The sequence below is a fragment of the Psammomys obesus genome, unplaced genomic scaffold, assembly GCF_907164565.1.
Source record: "Psammomys obesus unplaced genomic scaffold, mPsaObe1.curated_primary_1811, whole genome shotgun sequence".
Taxonomy (NCBI): Eukaryota; Metazoa; Chordata; class Mammalia; order Rodentia; family Muridae; genus Psammomys; species Psammomys obesus.
The window spans coordinates 245314-267345 of NW_026587032.1; the positions used below are offsets into that span (position 1 = coordinate 245314).

Sequence of the window (22032 nt, forward strand, 5' to 3'; positions counted from 1 at the left end):
CCCTAAGGACGGGAGCCTTCAGGTGGTCACACTGTACGGGGGGGGGGACCCAGACAGAATATATGGACTGTGCAAAGGCCCTGAGGTAGAGATCCAAGACAAGCTTGAGCAAAGGTCCTCAGTAGCGATGGGGTAAGCAATGGTATGTGGCTGGCAGTGGGTGTTATTGAACCACTCCTCACAGGTGCCTGTTAGAGCCACTACCCTCTTTCCCCAGGAAGCCCTTCAGTCATCCGCATGCCCACACCCCTCACCCCAATGCCTACTGAAGCTCTCCACGACTCCTGAGGAGCCCCTCCCCGCTAGAGAGCTCCCTACCCCTGACCCAGAGAGCCGGAAGAGAGCTTTGACCCAAGCCTAACACCAGAGGACCCAAAATGGGTTGTGCTTCCTGATGGGCCAGCCTTCCCTGACTGTCACCCTAAGCGCACACCCACCCTGACGCTCCAGCTGCGCACCTCACCTGCTCCTTTCTAGAACCATCTGAGTAGGACACAGTGGGACCTGGTGAGGAATTCTCGTGAAAATCAAAACTCATAGAAATGACCTGGCCTTTAAGTTATTTAAAAAAAAAAAAAACATAAAAATAGAATGCTTTCATTCCAGATCCTGGCCTTTTGTTAGCTCCGTCCTTTGTTAGGTGTGGAGGAGCGCAGGAGTCCATGTGTCAGTGATTACAGCTTGGGGGTGAACGAAGAGTTGAGGAATTTGGCATCTTTTGGGGTCTGCCGGTTTATGTGCGCCTCTCTGGAGCCTGTTTTCCGACAGGAAATGGATCCCAGGGGACCAGGGACCCTAGGGGTAGCTCATTGTGCTAGCATGGGTACATCGAGAGCCTTGACCCCAAACCCACCACCACTGCCACCCGCACCAACATGGCAGTGTCCAGAAAGCACACAGCATCACCCTTTGCCTGTATCCACACCACATCCGTACTGACCTGATTCAGCCTCTCTCTCTCTCTCTCTCTCTCTCTCTCTCTCTCTCTCTCTTTCTCAAAGCCAGACTCTCACCTCTCTCTAAGTTCTCCCCACCCACCCCTTCCAGTTGGGTCCCCTCCAACCCTTCCAAGCGAGTTCTCACAGCCTTGAGCCCTGTGGGAGGGAAGGGTCACGGACTCTCGGGTCATTCTGAAGCTCTTTGGTCTCTCTGCAGCTGCTTGAGCCCAAGGTGGAGGGAGAGGCTCTGCCCACCCTGAGAACTGCCCGTTGCCAGGTGCCTTGTCGCATTTTGTGCTGGCTGAGGCTCAGGCATTTCTGTCTTACCGCTGTCAAAGCTGGGAGGGCCAGGGCCCAGGGACCCACCCCAAATCCAAGGAGGGAAGCATAAGGAAAGGGGGGGTAGGAAAGACAGGCCTCCATTTGTAACAAGTGTCTTCTACGATATTAATCCTAACCACTGCTCAAGAACCCCACCACCTCCCCACACTGTTGGGATGAACAACAGAGCTGGCTACCCCGTGTGAGATGACCATCAATCAACCAACGAGAGCTCTTCTGTCAACCCAGAGCACTGGTGGCTTCCAGCAGAGCAATGTCTATGCCCCCTCGAGTGTGCCACGCATCTCTTTGGTCCAAAGCCCTTACCCTAGTGCTACCACCGTACTCTGAATGCCAACCAAGCTGGTCCCTCTTACGGATGCTATTTTCCTCTCTACTTACCTAATTTTTTTTTAAGAGAGGGTCTCATGTAGCCCAGGCTGGCCTCAGACTAGCCATGTATCTGTGGATGGTCTTGAATTTCTGATCTTCCTGCCTCCACCTCCTCAATGCTGGCGTTACAGACACTCCCCACCGTGCTTGCCGTATGCGATGTTGAGAATCAAACCCAGAATTCCATGCATGCTAAGCAAGCATTCTAACAACTGAGCTTTCCCTCCAAACCCCTCCAGACTTTTTTTTTTTTTTTTTTTTTTTTGCTATGCCCTCTAGATGGGCTATTTCCTTCCTTGCCCTAGGATTGCAGCATATGCTAACAGTCAGCCTCCCTGAAAGGGAGGAGCTTGGGAGAGCAAGGGCAGCAGCGCAGGCTAGACCCATGCTTCTGACCATAGCACCTTGCCTTTAGTCCTCCATTCCCTTATCTGTAGGTGAAGTTAAAACACCCAGCATGTCACCTGCCCAGGCTCCACATGACGTGAGCCGCAATCCTCCCCAACCCACACTCAAGGGGCACCTTCCTCCCACCAGGACCTTCCGCAAGATGGCTCTGGGGTCTCCAGAGGACAGACAGGGGTTGTGTAAAACAAGGCTGGTGTGTTACCTCCATAAATTATGTGTCTGGAATCGCAAGACTCAGCCCACAAAACGACAAGACTTTGGGATGGCTTCAGGAAGGTTTATGTGCCAACGGCCTGGGGTCGATCCAGGTCTCAGCACTACCCAGGGCGTGTGGTCTCCTAATGAGATATTTAATGCATCAGCCTGGGAGCTGTTCCTGGGCTACTTGCTTTTTCTGTGGTTTCTGGCATCTCTAAAAATAAATAAATAACAAATGTCAAGATGCGGTTATGAAGTGCATGAACTATTTGAATTATTTCCCCCTAAGAAGCATAGTCTCCAGTACGAGGGAGCCAGGCAGTGGCTGGAACCACAGATTCATAGCCCAGTCATCATGACTCCTCACATTCCTAGCTGTGCAGCGCCACGGGGTCAGTTAATCTCTCCATGCCTCGGTTTATCCATCTCTGAAATGGGTCCAGCGTGCGGCACTCATCAGCTAATACCGTGGACTTGAGATTGGCGCCAAGCTAACACTTTATAAGTGATTCCAGCTTCATCTTGTTTGTACTAAATACCATCAGGCTGCTGTAGCTGTCTGGCCCCATCCCTTCCTGCGGAGAATCCAGCCATGTCCACATCAAAGGTCTTTTGTAAGGTTGAGGGTCAACCACCCACCTCAGCCCCTCCTGATATGGGATCTGCTCATTAATCCCTAAAGGGCACACTGTCCAAGTGAGTTCTCCAGTCGAGTCGATGGGGTGGCCAAGGTCTGTCACCCTCCTGGACAGCATCCCTGGTTCCAGGCAGACAGGATGAGGCTGTGGCTGAAAACCCCAGGAACCTGTGGCGTCTGCTTCCCAAACTCCTTTGAGACTTCCCGGCAAACGGGAGGGGGTGGGTGGGAAATGAGTCCTCAGAGACCTAAAAACTTTGGCACGAACTAAGTTTTCGGAAGAGAAGGCTGGAGTTTCAATTCCCAGATAGCACTATTGCCTACAGTGCTGGCTGAGACTGAGCTGGCCAGCTGGCCTGCCACCCTGCTGACAGCAAGCCTCTCTGGGGAGACCAGGGACCCAGCTCTGCCAGGGAACCTACCACGATATACCTGCTCCAAGGAGCAGGGCACCATTAGGCCATGCCAGAACTGAGCCAAAGCAAAATCCCCATGTCTAGAAAGGAGCTTACAGCTGGGCTGGCCTAAGGCTTGGAAAACAGAATGACCTAGGGCTGCTGGGGGCGGGGGTTGATCACTTTGAGGTTTTTGTTTGGGGGGGTTCTGTTTGGGGGCTTTCTGTTTTGTTTTAGGTTTAGAGTTTGGGGGACAAGGCACCACTGTGTAGCTTTGGCTGGCCTGGAACCATGTAGGCAGGGCTGGCTTCGAACTCATAGAGATCCACCTGCCTCTGCCTCCTCAGTGAGGGGATTAAAGGTGTGGGCCACCACATCCACCTGGAGTCTTAGAAGCTCAAATCAGGGACCTCCCTACCTTCTCTGCTCAGGGGCCACCCCTCAAAGTCCCTGGATCCCAGGCAACCTCAAGATCATGCAAGGGTGACTCAGAGCTACCTTACCCCAGCACTCTCCAAGAGTAGCATGGCAAGAAGAGCCATGGCTACAGTAGCTGAGATGCTCGGGAGATGGGGCCTTGTCATAGTCAGGGTCTCTGTTGCTGTGACAAAGCAGCATGACCAAAAAGCAAGTTGGGGGCAGCGAAAGGATTTATCCAGCTTACACTTCCACAGCACTGTCCATCACCAAAGGAAGTCAGGACAGGAGCTCAAGCAGGGCAGGAACCTGGAGGCAGGAGCCGATGCAGAGGCCATGGAGGGGTGCTGCTTACTGGCTTGCTCCCCATGGCTTGGTCAGCCTGCTTTCTCATAGAACCCAGGACCTCATGCACAGAGACGGTACCACCCACAATGGGCTGGGCCCTCCCCAGTCGATAATTAGAAAAATGCCACATAGGGGGTCTTATGAAAGCATTTTCTCAATTCAAGTTTCCTCCTTTCAGATAACTCTAGTTTGCTTGTCCAACTGACATGAGACGAAGCAGCACAGGCCCGAAATCCCACAGTCCCGGATACAAATCCTGGTCTGACACTGGCTCTCTGTGTGATCTTGGGGCACCACCGTCTTCTTTGACGATGGTGGACACTCGGCTGTGGCAGCCAGCAGCATCACCAGTTTCCATCAGGACGGACAGAGTTCAGCCTAGCTCTGTCCCTGGGATCATTGGGTTTTGTTTCATTTTGTTTTTCTGTGATGATAAATATATACTATAGAACTGACTATTTAACCATTTTTTCCTACGAACATACCACGTACTTCTGGAACCTTTGCCGTGTTAAAGAACTAAGTCTGTACGCCCTCTGCTCCAAAACCCCCTACTCCATTTTCCACCCCTACCGACTGGACTCTCTAGGGCCCTCATACAATTGGAGTCAATTGTTGTATAAGTGTGTGTGTGTGTGTGTGTGTGTGTGTGTGTGTGTGTGTGTGTTCACATGTATCTGTGTGCACAGATACATGCTCCATGCACCTGAGCGTGAAGGACAGAGGTCAACCTCAGGTGTCTTCCTCAGTTACTCCTCGGCTTTTATTTTTTATTATTATTTGATTTTTGGTTTTGGTTTTTGAGACAGGTTTTCTCTGTGTAGCCCTGGCTGTCCTGCAACTATCTCTATAGACCAGGCTGGCCTCGAACTGAGAGATCCTCTGGCCTCTGCCTCCCCAGCGCTGGGATTAAAGGAGTGCACCACCATAGCCTGGCTATTCATTAACTTTTTTTATTTCATGGAGTATATTTTTATTTTTTTTCCCTCCCCTGACTCCTCCCAGATCATTCCCACCTCCCTAGCCCACCCAACTTTGTGTTCTGTCTTTCTCCTAAAAGGGGGGGGGGGGGCAAAAAAAACTGAAAATCAAAACTAACAACAAAAAAGCCAACAAAACACAAAATGCCAAGACAAAACAGAAAGCACACACACACACCACACTTGAGTCTGCTTTGTATTGGCCAGCTAGCCGTAGGTAGGGGACCTGTCCTACAGTGTGGTTGATTTATCTAGTGACACTCCATTGGAGAAAACTGATTTTCCCTTTGTCAATTGCTATCAATTGCAGATAGCTCCTGGGTTAGGGGTGAGACCTTGTGTCCACTTCCTCATCTCAGCCCTGAGACCCCTTATCTAGCTTGAGCCATGGACAACAGGCCTGGTCCATGTTACCACATTCTCTGTGGGTTCATCATCATCATCTCTGTTGTGTCTTGGAGTCCTTCACTATCTGTGGCTCTGCAATCTCTCTGCCTCCTCTTCTGCATAGATTCCTGAGCCTTGAGGCGAGGGCTTTAACGAAGACATCGAATTTAGGACCGAGTGTTCCAAATCTCTCTCTGCATATCCTCCAGTTGTAGCTCTCTAAGTTAGTTCCCACTTCCTGCAAGAACCTTCTCTTATAAGGGCCTCACTCAGCCCTGACGAATGGGTATAGCATTAGGAGTCATGGGTAATGGGTAGGCCATTAGGAGTCATGTTAGTGTTGTGTTCCTGTAGCAGACTAATAGAAGTAGGTCCTCCCCTAGGCCTATGACCCTCTAGTCTCAGGTTCTTCATCACTTTAGCAGTGTCACGGATGGGTTCCACCTCACAGAGAGGACCTTAAGTTCATTTTTTTTAGGGGATGGTTACTCCTGTAACATCTGTGCCACTCTTGCCCCAGTGTATCCGTAGATCACGGTGTTTGCCTTTCTCCTCCCGTAGTGTGCTGAGTACCTTCCAATACCATGACCACCAGCCGACAGGCGTGAAGCTTCTAGTTAGGCACCAGCTCAGCTTTTCCTTGTTGGATGACATAGTGCTGCCTCCGGTAACAGAGCGTTATCGTCAGGGCTCCTTATTTTCGGAGACAGGTGCTCGCTGACCTGGAACTCACCGACTCAGTCAGGCCTGCTAGCCAGAAAGCCTCACAGATCCACCTGTCTCCAGCTCCGCTGTAGTGGGATGATAACTGTACAGCAGCGCCACACCCAGCTTTCTGTGTGGCTTCTGGGACACCAGCACACCTGGCTTTTTACATAGACTCTGGTACCCCAACTCAGATCCTTATGCTCTCGTAGCAAGCGTTTTACCAACTGAGCTGTCTCCGCAGATCCTTTCCTTTTTCTTCTTTTGGAACTGCCTTGTTTCCTGCAGCATAAGGTCCCCAAGGCTTTTCCATGTTGTAGCACGTGTGAGAACTTTTTTCCGATTAAGGCTGAGTCACTTCGGTATGCTATGAGCTGCACTCGCTTACTCACCCTAGAAAATGGGATGTGTCTCGGCCTTAAACAAGAAGGAAATTATCCTACCTTCCGGTTGTTAGGTCTGGGACCATTTCTTGGTTTCTCTGAGCCTCTGCCTCAGTCCTAACCCCATCTGTAGAAAGAAAAGGAGGGATGGAGAGAGAGAGAGAAAGAGAGAGAGGTCTGTTGTGGAACTACTGAACAGATTCAATTAGAAAAACTACATAAAAGTCCCTGCCCCATGAGACTGGCAGAAAAGAGGGTCAGGTCAACAGTGGGGGTGAGTGGCCAGGGAGTGGCCTGGTCACTGAGTCTCTGAACAGCCCAGGTAGAGAAGTGGCTACCCTACAAGAGGCCATTAGTCGGGTGCTGGTGGAAACATCATTAGGGGAGGTAGAAGCAGGGAGATTTGGGGACTCCAGTTGAGAAGAAGCATGTCAAGGTTCAGGGTCTCCCTGTGGAGTTGGCCAATGGTGTGGCTACTTCAGCCCAACCAAAGAAAACATTTTGTACTCGAATTTTCAGTAGTGTGGGCCCTTTGGGCCTGGGGCTGAAGCTCAGTTGGTAGAGCGCTTTCCTGGCATCCACAAGGGCTCTATCCCCAGCACCACATCCACCAGATATGGTGATACGATACGCGCCTATAAATCCTAGCACTTGGCAGCAGGTAGAGACGGTAGGATCAGAAGTTCAAGGTCATCTTTGCTACCATGAGACCCTGTCTTTAAAAAAAATGAATAATAAAGAAATAAAAGTTTCCATGTATCTGCCCTTGAACTCCTGGAGCGAGTTAACGTGGCCACAGGCATTCTGAGTTAGTCAGCCTTGATCCATCCAGGGCCCTGGAGGGCATGTGCCATACCAGAAACCTCAGGGCTGCATGGAGCAATCCCACTCTTAGACTTCGCAATAGCTTTGGAATGCTCAGCTGCTGCCTTCAGATGAGCAGGGATGAGGGGCATAAAAGAGTCCTCCACTTCCCATAGGGCTGGCCCTGCACTTCTGTACTCAAGATGGAGGTTAGGTGCTGCAGTTGAGACTCAACAGTAAAATGTTTGTCTTAGCTTTACGGGGTCCTGAGCTCCAGCATCAGAAAAACAATGACAAGGCTGCACTTGAGGACATGACCAGTACCTGGACAAAACACCTGCCCTCAAAGCGAGAGCTGCTGGTTCTCCACATGCCTGGGGGAAGTGGGAAAAAAAATGTCTACATGAAGATCCCATGCCCAGGCATGGCCATATCACCCATCTTCATGCAATGGGGGGAGAAGCAAAAACGGAAATCACTCTCCTCCCCAGCCACCTATCCTTACCAATCCAGGTGGTCCTGAGTCTGCTTTAAGGCCTGGAACTTCCTGGATTGCCAGGTATGTCCAACCTGAGGTCTGTGGGATGTGTGTAGCCCAGGATAACTCTGTACTTGACAAAACAAGATAGTAAATTTAAAGCATTGAAATTGTTTGGGGGGGGTCAATTTTTTGGTAATTTGAGTGGGTAGTTATTGAGCATGAACTTCACAGATGACCTCGTGTCACAGAGTCAAAAAGTTGGATGCACCTGACTAACAGTTATTTGAAGAGAATAAATGGGGAGAAATAAGAGAGGCATTGACCTTTCTTCAACCACCATCCCAGTTCCAGGCTGGGAACTGGAGACAAAGAACTGTATGAGGGACTGTAAAAAGAGCTGGTAGGGGGCAGAGCAGATAGATAAAGCCACTGACTAGGTTGGGAGTGGGGGAGGGAGGGCACAACAAGAGGACTCTGGGGTGCCACCAGCCAGCTTCTTGGGCGCTGGTGAGGTCTTCACTCCAGTGGGGAAAGCAACTAGGAGTCTAGTTTGTCTTTGTACATGTTGCCTCCCCTTAAAGTTGAGCATCTGAGTCTGAACCTTAGAATAAGGGTAGACCAGTTGGCCACATGAGTGACTCCCACAAAAACCTTTAGAACCTGGTTATGACCAGCCCTGGAGTGTGTTTCCAAGCAGCCTTCTTATTCTCCACTTGGGCCCTTTCATCTACCAGTGACAGCCAGTGTGGGCAGGCTGCAGCCCTGCCTGCTCAGTGACATGCCTGCTTGGGCCTGCTTTGAACAAAGGGCCCCAGGGGCAGGGCACACCACCCTGCCTGGGCAGCTGCCTACTCTGTCGCACCTCTCTATTGGGCCTACTGTCAAACCATGCCACCCAGAAGAACCACCTGGGCAAATCAATTCGTTCCACCACCTCAAGAAAAGCAAATCTGCCCTAAGTTAGGGACAGGGGATTTTATTCCTGTGCCCAGCAATGACCAACAAAATGCCACGGTGCTGGTTCAGCTTCAGGCCTGGACACAGCCTGCTGTTTAATTCCCCGGTTGGGCCTCCTTCCCTGTCGTGCCCCACAGCTCCGCCTTCTATGTCCTGGAAAGAGCCCCCAAGGCTTTGTGGGTGAAAACTGGGTCTCCTCCATTCACTAGCAGAAGAGCATGGCCCCGTGCATGCTGATGGATTGCAATCCCTGTGTCCTTTTTGCCCTAAAATAGATACATCCACAGAGGTCACCAAGGATGCCGAGAGACTCTGGGGCATAGTTACTCTGCGAGGCTGGTTCACAGGTTCTCAGGTGCCAGCAGCCACACACAGGGCACAGGAAGGAGATAAAAGAGGAGAGGCTGGGTTACAGTGACTCTGGGATGGCAAGACACCCACACGGAGATGTCAAGGAGGCAGTTGGCCACACACTCGGGTGCAGTTGCCACAGGCCTGGGCCTAGAGACTCCCATAAACTTTAAACACCTTGCAGGTGCAAGTAGCCATTTGTCATGGGGGTGCTGGAGTCAGGGCCTTCCCAGGTTAACATGTTAACATGGTCCTCTCCAATTTCAACACGAACTCCAACCTCAAAGCCTGCGTCCAGAAAACCATGGTCTATGACTTTGATAGAAGTTTCTGTCCTAAACACGGATCTATGGGATGAAGTGTGTTTGCCTCTTTCGTGATTTTTCTCTTTTATCTTTAAGCACAGAGTCTCATGTAGCCCAGACTATCCTCAAACTCAATATAGCCATGTATGATTTTGAAGTCCTGGTCCTCCTGCCTCCTCTTCCCAAATGCTGGGATTATAGGCCCTTGCCATGATGCCTGGTTTATGCAGCACTAGGGATCAAGCCCAGGGATTGATTCACGCATGCTAGGCAAGCACGCTATCAATTGAGCAACAGCGTGTCTTCAATCCTTAAGCTTGGTTAAGCTGTTCTGACCTGAAACCCTCACCCAGGATGCTAGGAAGGAATTCATCCTCTGCGCTTTCACCGCAAAGGTCTCATGATCCAACATGGCCCTGTGGGGACCTTCCCATTCAAAAGAACCTGCATCTCTCCTTGTCCCTCAGAATCCTTCTCTCCTCCAGATGCAACGCACCCCTTCACAAAAGCCAGACGCACCCTCTGAGCCAGGGCTGGGCTGCTTCTCTGCCCTGTGCTGACTCCTCAGTCTAGGATGTACCATGAGCACCCGCTCAGTCAGGGAGAAGGAAAAAGGAAGCACACTGTATTGATCGCTTTTTCTGTGACCAAATGCTGGAAGGAAGGAAGGAAGGAAGGAAGGAAGGAAGGAAGGAAGGAAGGAAGGAAGGAAGGAAGGAAGGAAGGAGAGAGGGAGGAAGGAGGGAAAGAGGGAGGGAGGGAGGAAGGAAGGGAGGAGGGGCTTACTTTGGCTCACAGTTTGGAGATGCAGTCTATACTATCAAGAAAGATATGGTAACAGGAGCTTGAGGCAGCTAGTCCCATGACATCTCCAGTCAGGAAAGATGAATGCCTGGTGCTCAGCTCACTGTCTCCTTTTCATGCAGTCTGGGACTCCAGCCCCACGGTGTGGCATCCACTCACAACTAGGGCGGGTCTTCCCACCTCAGTCAACTCAATCTAGAAACCCCCTGGGTCATGTTCAAAGTTTTAACGCCGAAGGGACTCTAGATCCCTTTCAAGCTGACAGCCAGTACTAACTATCACATAGCTTCACCATGAACAGCTCTGCCATGCCTAGAGTTGATTAATGGCCAGGCACTGTGTCTCGCCCTGGTTGTTCTGAGAACTCTTGAGGAATTATTGAGGATGACTTTTGCATAAAAGATAATGTCCTAAAAGACAGTCACACCTTGTCCCTCAGTGGCCCCACCCCAAAATAGAGCCAGGTATGCAGTGAGCAGGCAAAACAGACAGAGAAATGCTGTGCTGAGTAGTTTCATGTCAACTTGCTAAAAGCTGGAGTCATCAGAGAGGAGGGAGCTGAGAAAATGCCTCCGTAAGACTGGGCCGCAGGCAAGTTTGTGGGGCATTTTTAAATTAGTGATTGATATAGAAGAGCCCAGCTCATTGTGGGTGGGATTTATAAGTCCTGGGACTTACAAGAAAGCAGGCTTAGCAAGCCATAAGGAGCAAGCCAGTAAGCAGCACCCCTCCATAGCCTCTGCATCAGCTCCTGCCTCCAGGTTCCTGCCCTGTTTGAGTTCCTGTCCTGACTACCTTTAGTGATGAACAATGATGTGGAAGCAAAAGCCAAATGAAACCCTTCCTCCCCGAGTTGCTATTGGTCGTGGTGTTTCATCACAGCAACAGTAACCCTAAGTAGGATAAATACCATTTGCAAAACTCAACCCAGGGGCTGGAGCCATGGCTCAGCAAGTCAAGAAGCCTTCAAATTCTTGTAGACGATCAGAATTCAGTTACCCGCACTCGCATCAGGCTGCTTACAACTGCCTGTAACTCCAGGCTCCTGGCCTCTATAAGCTCTTGCACCCATGTATGCATACACACACACACACACACACACACACACACACACACACATTAATAAAAATTTTGGCTTTGTTTCAGCTTGGTTTGTTGTATGCTTGTTTTTGTTGTTGTTTTGTTGGGTTTGTTTGGTTGGTTTGGTTTGTTTATTTTTTTATTTTTATTTTTTGGAGACAGGGTTTCTCTATGTAGTTCTGGTGTCCTGGACTCACTCCGTAAACCAGGCTGGCCTCAAACTCACAGAGATCCACCTGCCTCTGCCTCCCCAAGTGTTGGAACTACAGGTGCGTGCCACTGCACCTGGCTGCTGTTTCTTTTTCAAAACAAGTTTTAATTATGTAGACCAGACTGCCCTGATACTTACAGAGATTCGCCTGCCTCTGGCTCTAGAGTGCTGGAATTAAAGGCACGCAGCTCAGCTTTTTTTTTTTTTTTTGGGGGGGGGGGGCAGGAGTCAGGTATGGTGGCCCATGCATTTAATCCCAGCACTCAGGCAGCAGAGGCAGGTGGATCTCTGTGAGTTCACGGCCAGCCTGGTCACCAAAGTAAGTCTAGGACAGCAGGGCTACACAGAGAAACTGTGTCTCAGAAAAAAAAAAAAAAAAAAAAAAAAGAAGAAGAAGAATTACTTAATCAGCAAATACATATAGCTTCAAGTCTGTGAGGAACAACCACACTTAGGAGGAGAAGAAGGCAGAGCCCGGGGCAGAGGAGCACAGGTGACGCTTGCAGGGGATTCTGAAAGCGCCTCAGACACCACTGTCCCTGTGCAGCTGAATGTGAGGACCTCAGACTCCGGCTCAAGGCTGGCCTGTGACTTGGTGCCATCTCCTCTTCTGAAATGCAGTCCTCGGGTCCGGGGACTGACAAGGGTGGAGGACAATATAAACTGTGGAAGGAGGCCTGGATCAGCAAAGAACATAGAGTAACATGTCTGTGTCATGTTACATGTGTGGGCAGCTCCCAGGTGTGGAAGGGCGGGGGTCAAGTGAACTGTGGAAAGAAGTTAAAGGGAGAGCATGGGATTGCCACGTTTAGTCTGTAACGCCCTGACCTGTGTCGGTATTGGTTTTTACCATGCAGGTCATTTCAGAACACTGCAAAGCATTTTGGGTGCTTTTGTGAGAAAACTCTCACCCTCAGCCTTGTGTTTCTCCTGAGTCTGAAGTCTGTCGTCTGCACGATTCTCCCAGGCCGGGTGTCCCAGGAGTAACTCTTAGCTTGAAGGGGACCTAGGAATGAATAAATGAAAGGCAGAATGGGTGAAGGGGGGGGGGGGGGCTTGGAAGAGCAAAGGCAGGAAGTGACGAAGGGGAGAGAGATCTCTCTACCATCTCCCTCACCAGCCTCAGGCAGGCTGCCGCCAGGGTGCTCTGTAGCTATGGAGGAGAAGGATCATTCAGCTCTGCTGCTGGTGGCAGCCAGAGGCATGTGCAAATACGACAGCTTTCCTTCTCAATGAATCCCTCCTTGTTTTCCTGTCTAGGTCCCCCCGGACGGCGTGGCAAGCCCGGACGAAGAGGCGACCCTGGTAAGTCCTGGCTTTTCTTAGTTCCCGACTAAGCAAGGGCTGAGGAACGCAACGTGGACCCTGGACCCAGATGGAGGTGCCAGCCACCTACTTCCTGGTCCTGGACCATATCTTTCTTCTTGAATGCCAGCCACTATCTCTGGGCCACCATGCCTCACATCACCTTTTCCTGGCTTCCTGGCATCCACAATTCCCAGACTAGACACTCAGCATCCCCCCTGAATCTGTCAGCCTTGCAAATGAAATTCTCTATCACCCAGTCTGAAACAGCTCCCCCTGTGAAAGCAGGGACCCTGCCATAGGACCTTCCACAGGACACAGTTCCCCTGCAGATTTCAACTCCTTCCCAGACCCTTCCTCTCCGACCTTCGGCAGACCCACCAGGCCAAGGCTTTCACCACCCTTCCCCACGAAAACCCACAGCCACCTCCCCCCCACCCCACTCCCGCCATCACCTTCATTTGCAGCCAAAATGAACTTACTCTGCAGAGTCCCTCATAGTTTGACCTCTGATCCCTAAGAGGCATCTACCCCTCTGCCTTGCTTTCCCATGTCTGTGACATCATCTTGGCCCAAGTTGCTAATGGCAACATGGCTACGGTAATTCATGTCGCTGTCTTCATCTTCCTTCTTTCTCTCCTTTTTCACTTCTCTCCTTCCCTTCTTTCCTTCCTCCCTCCCTTTTTTCTCACTTCCCCTTCCCTTCCTCCTTTCCTACTTTTTGTTTGTTTGTTTGTTTGTTTTTTGAGACAGAGTTTCTCTGTGTAGCCTTGGCTATCCTGGACTCACTTTGTAGACCAGGCTGGCCTCAATTTCACAGAGATCCACCTGCCTCTGCCTCCTGAGTGCTGGGATTACAGGCGTGCACCACCACACCCGGCTCCCTCCTTCCTTTTTTATTCAGCTATCAAGAAAAAAAAAAAATCAGGATCTAGAGAGATGGCTTTAATGGTTAAGCGCTTGCTGCTCTTACAAAGGACCTGAATTTGGTTCCCAAAACCTATACTGGGTGACTCACAACCACATGTCTCCAGCTTCAGGGGGTATAATGCCCTCTTCTGGCATCTGTGGGTACTGCATGCACATGTACATACATACCTTCACACACACACACACACACACACACACACAATTTTCTAAGTCCGTCTAAACACTGGTGTTTCCACATCCCTTTTGGTATTCTGGTATTCATTTGTACTGGCTTGAGCATACACGACACGAGCTATGGGTGGATGTTAATAATCTCAAATCAACTGAATGCGCTTCCGGCGACTATATACACATACATAAGAGAAACATTCAGAGCTGTGGGTGAGCCAGCTGACACATTTGCTGCCTAAGGACTGCAGAATTCTATTTTTCAGTGTGATAGATTGACTCCGGGTAGGCAACTGGAGTTCATTCTCCCTAGATGGCTGGTGCTGCTTTAAGAAAATGCTTCATGGTTAAATGTCCACAGAGCCGAAGATCCCGTGAGCATGCATAAATCTCGAGAGAGTATAGAATGGCTCACTGCTCACTGTCTTCATCTTTCTGGCACCTCACTGCTGGCCCCTCCCCAAGCCTGAGTATTTCTGTCTCCCCCCAACCCTGCCTGCCCCACTTGCACATCGCTGACCTCGACCTGTCAGCTTGAGTCCCACTTGCCTCGTCAATGAGTCTGCCCTTGGCCCTCACTTCCTCTCTCTCTCTCCCTGTAGCATCCCACGCTGCGGCCCTGGCTGCCCCGACACTGATGTGTCTCCCTCCCTGCCTCATGCTGCAGTGATTGAACACAGCATCCTGGCTCCTCCCCTCTCACGGCTCGGAGGCAACATCCAGCCGCTCTGCTCCCGATCCTGCCCTTCCCCACGCCAAGCCCCTCTCCATCTCTTCCACTTATCTCTGATCTCTCTCGCCTCCTCTGTCCCCATGACCACAACCTCCTACAGCTCTCCCCACCTACCCTGACTCCCACATGCAGCCTCACCATGGCTGTCCAGAGCCTTGTCACCTCTCTGTCTTCAATCCTCAAGTCCTCCCCTGCTCCAGATGTGTTTTTCTCTACCTGAGCTCTCACTGGGCGCTCAGCTTTCTCTATCCCCAAGAATAAAACTCAGGTAACTCCTCTAGGAAGCAGTCTGTAACCCCGTGGCCGAGGCCACACCCGCCTCCAGCTTCCAGCCTGTTAATACTTGGCCAGGGAAGACACGAACATCACTTACACAACACCACAGACAAGGCACAGTTGTGAGAAACCACAGGACCAGAGGGACCCACCACCAAGAAGACCGAAGGCTGGCCATGCCCAAGGAAAGCTAGCAAAGGTTCAATGAATGTTCCATCTTCTCCCAGGGGGCTGGGCTTAGGCTTCTATGCTTTTGCAGAAGCCCTGCCCCTAAGTTCCCAGAGTTCACTGGGCGCAAGCACGTTTCTTATTTTTCCCTGCTTGCCCAGACTCTTTGAAGCAGAAAGGGGTTTATGCTGAACTCTGGGACTAGCTCCATTCGTTCTCCCTCTGTGTGGTGGCACTCTGTGTCCTGCCTGGTGCTCGCCTCATCTTTCAGTTCTTGTTTTCTTCCTCTGTGACAGGTTTCCTTGCCTTTCACTGTGCACTCATTGACATCCTTTACGGAAGGAGATGAGAAACACTATCACCTTTTTAAGAACAAAAATATAATGTGCCTCAGTTCCCTCAAAAAAAACCTATTAGAGGGGTTGGAGAGATGGCTTGGTCAAGAAAACGCTCGCGGCCTAAGCCTGAGGAACCAAGCTCGATCCTCAGCACCCTCATAAAATGCCATGGTGGCCTGCAACCCTAACCCCGGTGCTGGAGAGACAGAGACAAGCACATAGATCCCTGAGGCTCTGAAGCATCAGTGGCATGACACACACCCAAACCACCGAAGAAACCCTGTTTCTAAAACACTCTGGATACTGACACTTGAACCTGACTTCTGCAGCCACATACACACACACGTGTGCACACACACACATATGAACGCATACACACGAAAACCAGACACAGATCTAAAAGAGACCTTTCTTAAAAGAAGGCATACTAATGGCCAGCGGCAGTTGGGTGGGGCGGGTACCTCCTCCCACCACTGGGGAGACTGAAGGAGCACGGTTCGCTCCAGGCCAACTTGGGCCAGGCCAGACTGTCTCAAAAGAAGAGGAAGGGGAGGGAGAGAAAAACTCAACAAAAGCAAAAACGGTCCAGCAGGGGGAAGTGTCTGCATCACTAGGCCTCGGGTGAATGCAAATCAGAACCATTAGATGAATCACCTCATCCAGCTGTTATCAGAAGGACTGAAGATAGCACATGCTGGTGAGGGAATCTCTGCCCACTGTCAGTGAAAGTACAACATGGGGTCTCCTCAAAGAGTTAGGGAACCCAACCTGTACCACCCGAGGTTAGGCGCAGAAGAAATGAGGTCCCCGTGGGGGAGGGACAACTGCACTCACTGTTCGTCACAGCGCTTTTCACAGCGGCTGTGACAAGGCACCCTAGAGTCTGTGCACAAATGGGGAAAGTAGAATCTAGTCAAGATACCGCGTGGAACAGTATTCATTCATGAGAGGGGACTGAATGCTGCCAGTTCGCGGAAAACAAGTGGAACTGAACCAGCGAGCCCCGAGCTAAGGAGAGACCCTGTCAAAGATAAACAAACAAATAAATAAAAAAAATATGTAAAGAATGACCCCCAAGGTTGACCACTGACCTCGCACACCTGCAGCTCTGTACTGCGTCCTTCAGAGCCCTTCATTCCACGTGATCCCCAGCGTACTGCAGGATGAGAATATGCTCTTCCCCCACTCTGCAGAACAGAAAGCAAGGATGCAAGGGAAACACTGTCTTGTCTAAGGTCACCCACTAGCCAAGGCACACTCCCTCCCTGCATCCCTTCTGTGAGCTGTTCTGTTTCTCCCTGTCAGAGCCAGAGAGAACCACACAAAGCAGATGGCCCCCTCTGGTTGACTTCGGATGGGCCTGGTGTTTATTTCTAGATAGTTTCACATACCCTGGCATTGTCACCCTCTGTTACATAAGGCAGGCCTTTTCCTGTGCGTCTGGGAGAAAGGCTCTCTTTTGGAGTGCTGGGACAGGATCTGTTATCCTACCACAGACACGCCCTGCCATCCATGGGACCAGTTCCTTAGTCTCTCCCCATGGAAGGCTTGCCCTGGACAGCATCCTCACGGCCCTCTCATGTTTCTAGATCCATCCGGCCCAAGCAGAATGGAGGTCTCACCTACTCCTAGCTAGTTTGCCACTGGGAAGGGAGCAGAGCAATGTCTGGTGTCCTTGCCTGGGCCATCCTCTGTCCCCAGGCGAGCCCGTGTGACACTAAATTCCAGAGAGGACATTTTCTACCTGGCGTTTCCACCCTAGCCAAAAGGCTGGAGGCCTCTCTGCAGCACCATTTAAATATGAGTGTCTTCGCTCTGTGGTTCAGTCATGCTCAGGGCCGTTGGTTCTTCAACGTGAAATAATAGCACAGTGGAAAACTGACAGCTGTTCTTCTTTTCCCTGGGGCCTATGTGCATCTGTGTGCTTGTGTGTGTATGTGTGTGTGTCACACACACATTTGCGTGCACGTGAAAGAGAATGTGCTATAATTCCAACCTCTGCTTGTGTCTTGCCTGTGCTAGGGCCATTCTGGTTGCTTCATGTGGATGTGCGCACACACACATACACACACACGGAGAGAAAGAGAGAGCATTTTCTTCAGTCCTCCCCACCATCCAGAAAGACAAACATGGACACTTGCCACATTCCCAGACACAAACTCCTATCCCACCTCCCCCTCATCAGCTCACACTGCCTCTGGTTTTACCTCAGCCTTGCTCCATCTATACACAAGCTCAGTTTAAAAGCCCTTGGGGACACGCTATTCCCTAGAGAGTCCTGAGAACCACAGCAGAAGGTTCTTAAGCTCATGCGGGGAAGGGGTTGGGTTCTGAGGGTAGATCCTGGTGGTGGCATTATACTTGAGCTAGCTAAGTGGGTAAGTGAGCCTGTTCAAACTAGGGAGAGCAGATCGCAGGCAGATAAGAAGCAGAGTCTCGGACATCAGTAACAGTTGTGGGGCTGGGAACAGGGACAGTGACTCTAGCATCCTCAGGCCACAGAACAAGCCAACACCTCCACTGTGTGGGCCATGCCCCACCAGGCTAGCAGAAATACTCAGCAGGAAGATCAAACGTACCTTTGGGGCACACTGAGGAAATGCCCAACCTTGAAGGAGCCAAGAGCTCCAGATGGACGGGTCCCCAGACCCACCACCCACCTGTCAGCACAGAGCTGGCAGCTCACCCACCCAGGCAGCCCGTCTCTCCCACCCCCCAAGGTGTGGATGAGCATGGCTCCCAGATTGGGAAGCCCTGGCAAGGCACAGCCATTCTGTAGACAGTCCTGAGAATTACCAAAGCCTCTACTTCCTCAGGCTAAGTCATCTGGCTCTCATTTAATTGCTCCCACATTCTGGGGCTTAGAACATGTGTTTGAAAGCTGTGTGCCCAAGGGTCAGAGAGCAAAGCACATGGTGGAGTCAGGCTCAAGGGGGGGGCGCCATGTGGTCAGTCGGAGCGGGGGGGGGGACACCTGAAGCAGCCTCACTTCCTAAGCAGGGACCCCTGGAGAGCCTAAGCGACGCCCCCTCCCCCCGAAGCATCTCTCTTTAGTTACCCACTTGCTACAGATTATAGCATCTGCCTGTCCAGCAGCCGTGCCAGCCCAGTAAACTGTGTCACAAAGTCACGTGCAAAGGGTTTAGCAGAGGTGCTGGCCGACAGGCGGCTCCTGCCCTGCTTGCCCTTGTCTCTTTAGTGCCTGTTTAAGTGTGTGTGACTGCCAGAGCCTGAGCTAGGCATCAGGGTAGCTGTCGGACATCAGTCACTCCGGAGTGGGGAAGCTGACCTTAGTTGGAGTAGGTCAGTTCCTCCGGTAACTCGAGGGGTATAGACAGGAGGATAGACCCTCCACCCCTGGAGAAAAGCACACGGACAGGTGGAGGCAGCCATGTTCATCTGGTCTCAAGAAGGTAATGAAGGTGATTAGTGATTAGACAGTAATTCCTGTCTCTTCCCCTGGGAGACAAGAAGCAAGGGCCATAACTGTAAGTTCAGAGTCTATGCTGTCCACACCCTGCTTGGCCCCAGTCGAGACTCAGGGAAGACACGGCCTCTGTATTCCCAATGGCAGGAGTATTAATACATCCTCTTCCCAGGTGAAAATCCTGACCATCTCTCCTGCCTTTATGAATATCCTCTCCCACCATCCCTTCAGTCAGAAAGTCTCCTTGCCAAGCATCTCCGGATCCTCACCTCTTCCTACTGCTGCCGCTGGGGCCGGCCAGGGATAGTGCACCCCAGCGCCTGCCCTGGCCCCTCTTAGCAGCCTTCATCTCTCTTGAATCCTTCAGCCACCCACACACACTGCCCATAGCATCCAGCCCTCCACTCTCTGTAATGTGGAGACAGACCTTGCGTCCCCTGCTCTACTTCCACCTTGGAAAAGCCGGAGACTCGTTCCATCTCTGCTTCTCTCCATCCTGCCCCTGCTTTGCTGATAATTCACTTTCTCTCCCTCACCCCCGCCCATCCAGGCCCAGCTGAGCCCCCTTCCTGAGCAGGCCAGCCCAGCACACACACACACACACACACACACACACACACACTCCATCCTTGGAGCTTCCTGTGCCTATCCGGAGTCCTGTTTTGGTTTTTGTTCTGGTTTTGGTTCCTAATTACACTCTGCTAGGCAGGGCTCTTCACACTTGTCCTCACCACTGGGCCCCTTCCTCGCCCACAAGGCTCCCAGATCACTGTTGGCCATGCAGACATACTCCTTCTTCCAGTGACTGCCAAGAGCTGCCTGTGTGCACATCCTCACCCCGCAGGGTGGGCTCCGAGGTGCAATGGGCGCGGAGGAGTTACCTGTTTGGTGGAAGCATGCACTTGTGGGAGAGGCACGTTGCCTTGGGACGCTGACAGCTCATCTTCCAGGACGCCCTGCCCCTTAACTGACTCTAGCCACCCTTCGGCATCCGTGGGGAGCCACCAGGGCCCAAGTCCCTTGTGTAAAATGACCGTACTTGCCTATAACCTACACACACATCCTCCTCACAGATTTATTAAATCATCCCTAAGTGCCTAATGCAATGTAAATGATATGCAAATTGTTGTCATACTTAGAAAATAATGACAACGGCATGTTCAATGAAGGCACAATTTTTTTTCAAGTTGTGTGTGTGTGTGTGTGTGTGTGCATGAGTGTAGGTGTGCAGATGTGTGTATGTGCATATGTGTTCACAAGCCAGTGTCACCATACATTATCTTCTGTAGGCAAGCCTTACCGGAGCCCCTGCCCCAATTAGCACCTAAATAATCTTACGGTTGGGGGTCACCCCCACATGAGGGACTGTATGAAAGGGTGGCAGCATGAGGAAGGTTGAGAACCACCACCCTGTACTGTTCCTTCAGTCCCCTTGTGAACACCACCCCCAGCGCTGGGCAGTGGTGACACCCTCCTCTGTCCAACCATAGGTATGGAAAGCCTTCACCCCGGTCCTTCCTTATACCCAAAATGGTCTCTCCTCTTCATCACTCTCCTCCCGAAATCCCGCTCACTGGAAAAGCAAGATCTAAATCACAGTTGGCTTTCCAGAACGTAACACAACCAGCCTCACAAAATGAACACCTAAAGCCCAGGCATCTGGGAACAAGCATTGCCTCCCACGTGACAACCCAGGTCCCTCCAAGGACAAAAGGATCTCATCTTGGTTCTGTGGCTGACCCTTGCCTACAGGACCACTGTGGGCAACACTGCAACCACGCTGAAGCCTGGGGTGATGAGGTGGGGGTGGCCAGGGCTGTGCTGAGGACAGGGAGGGACCCTCGGTGTTGACGGTGCCTTTTCTGCTTGTGTTTTGCAGGCCCTCCTGTAAGTGTCTCGGACTCTGTGCTGTGCTGTGCTCCCGAAAGATAAGACATTTGTTTGGTTCTCTATGAAATCAGCTTTCTCGCATGAAATCAGCTTTTGGTTAGAGACATGTGTGCTTTAAGAGCAAAGAAAAAGGTCAGGGATGTGGCTTAGCTGGTAGAGTGCCTTTCCTGGGGTGTACTAGCCCTGGGTTTGACCCCCAGGACCACATAAAAACCCTGTGTGTCAATATGCACCCATCATCCCAGTGTTTGGGAAGGGAAGGCCGCTGATGGTTTTACTTTTTTTTTTTTTTTTTTTTTTTAATCTCACATGCTTTGGCAAAAGGCATCGAACAGTTGGGCTTGAACACTGGATCCCGAAGTTCATTTTTCTTCCCAGCCAGCATGTCTTGCTCCCAGCTGGGACTCTGTGAGCCTGGCCGGCTGGCGGAGGTGTTGAGGCGGCACCAGAAGTTAAAAATGTCACTGCATTTAAGAGGGCGTGAGGGGAAGCTCAGAGAGGCTCCCGCCTTGGCCACACAGGGGCCACTTTGACGGCAGCGCCTCAGTGGGCCAGGGAATCCTGCTTTCTCTGGGTTATGGATGTGTCTGAAAATCCTCTTGGCGGATTTTCAGGGCCAGATAAATCCCCGTGCGTCCATTCAGGTGGCACATGGACAGTCTACTGAGGCCAAAATTAACCTTCCAAAGGAATGCTTTTCAGATGAGCCGTTTTGCTTCTGACTTCTACTTCCCACAATTCACCCCAACCTCTCCTCCTCTCCCCCCACGCCTCCCCATTAGCACCCTTCAGAATCTGGGCTTCTCTGCCTGTAGCATCAGTCTGAGCCAAAGAGAGGGGCAGGCCAACAAAAATGTGGAGGCTTTTGGCCACAAGTGAACTTCCTGGTAGAGTGTTCCCTGAGGCCCCTTGGAGGCAGCTTGTGCAAACTTGTAGAAATGCAAAACGCACAGCCTAAGTCGTGTGGTTTTTGTTCTGGCTCCATTGTTAAAATAGTAAACGGGTTAAACGATCTCTACTGCAAGAGAAAGCCCATGTGTGGGACACTGTCAGGTGTCAGCGGCCTTGATCAGGCCTGACATGAGCCGGGGTGCAGAGAAACAGCCAGTAGCTGTGCCTGCCCCCCCATATTCTAGCTTCCAGAACTTTCTCAGTTCAGTCTGCCCCGGCAGAAGCAAGGATGAATGGAGCGCCCCCTGCAGCTCCCGTGTAAAGGGCGTTTTCAGCCCCTGCTTCGGTCCTAGTGGTTGTGACACTTCCATCCCTATATGACCACCTGTTCTCTGTCTTATGC

The 22032-nt window shown here is 51.3% G+C and overlaps 1 protein-coding gene across 1 annotated transcript in view; it reads left to right on the plus strand.

Annotated features, from left to right (window-relative positions):
* The window catches only part of Col23a1 (collagen type XXIII alpha 1 chain), a 268000-nt gene that overhangs the window by 196901 nt on the left and 49067 nt on the right, over positions 1-22032 (plus strand). Inside the window, exons 3-4 of the mRNA XM_055602833.1 lie at positions 12764-12808; positions 20728-20735. Coding sequence (XP_055458808.1) covers positions 12764-12808; positions 20728-20735 — 53 coding nt within the window. The remainder of the gene's footprint in view (positions 1-12763; positions 12809-20727; positions 20736-22032) is intronic.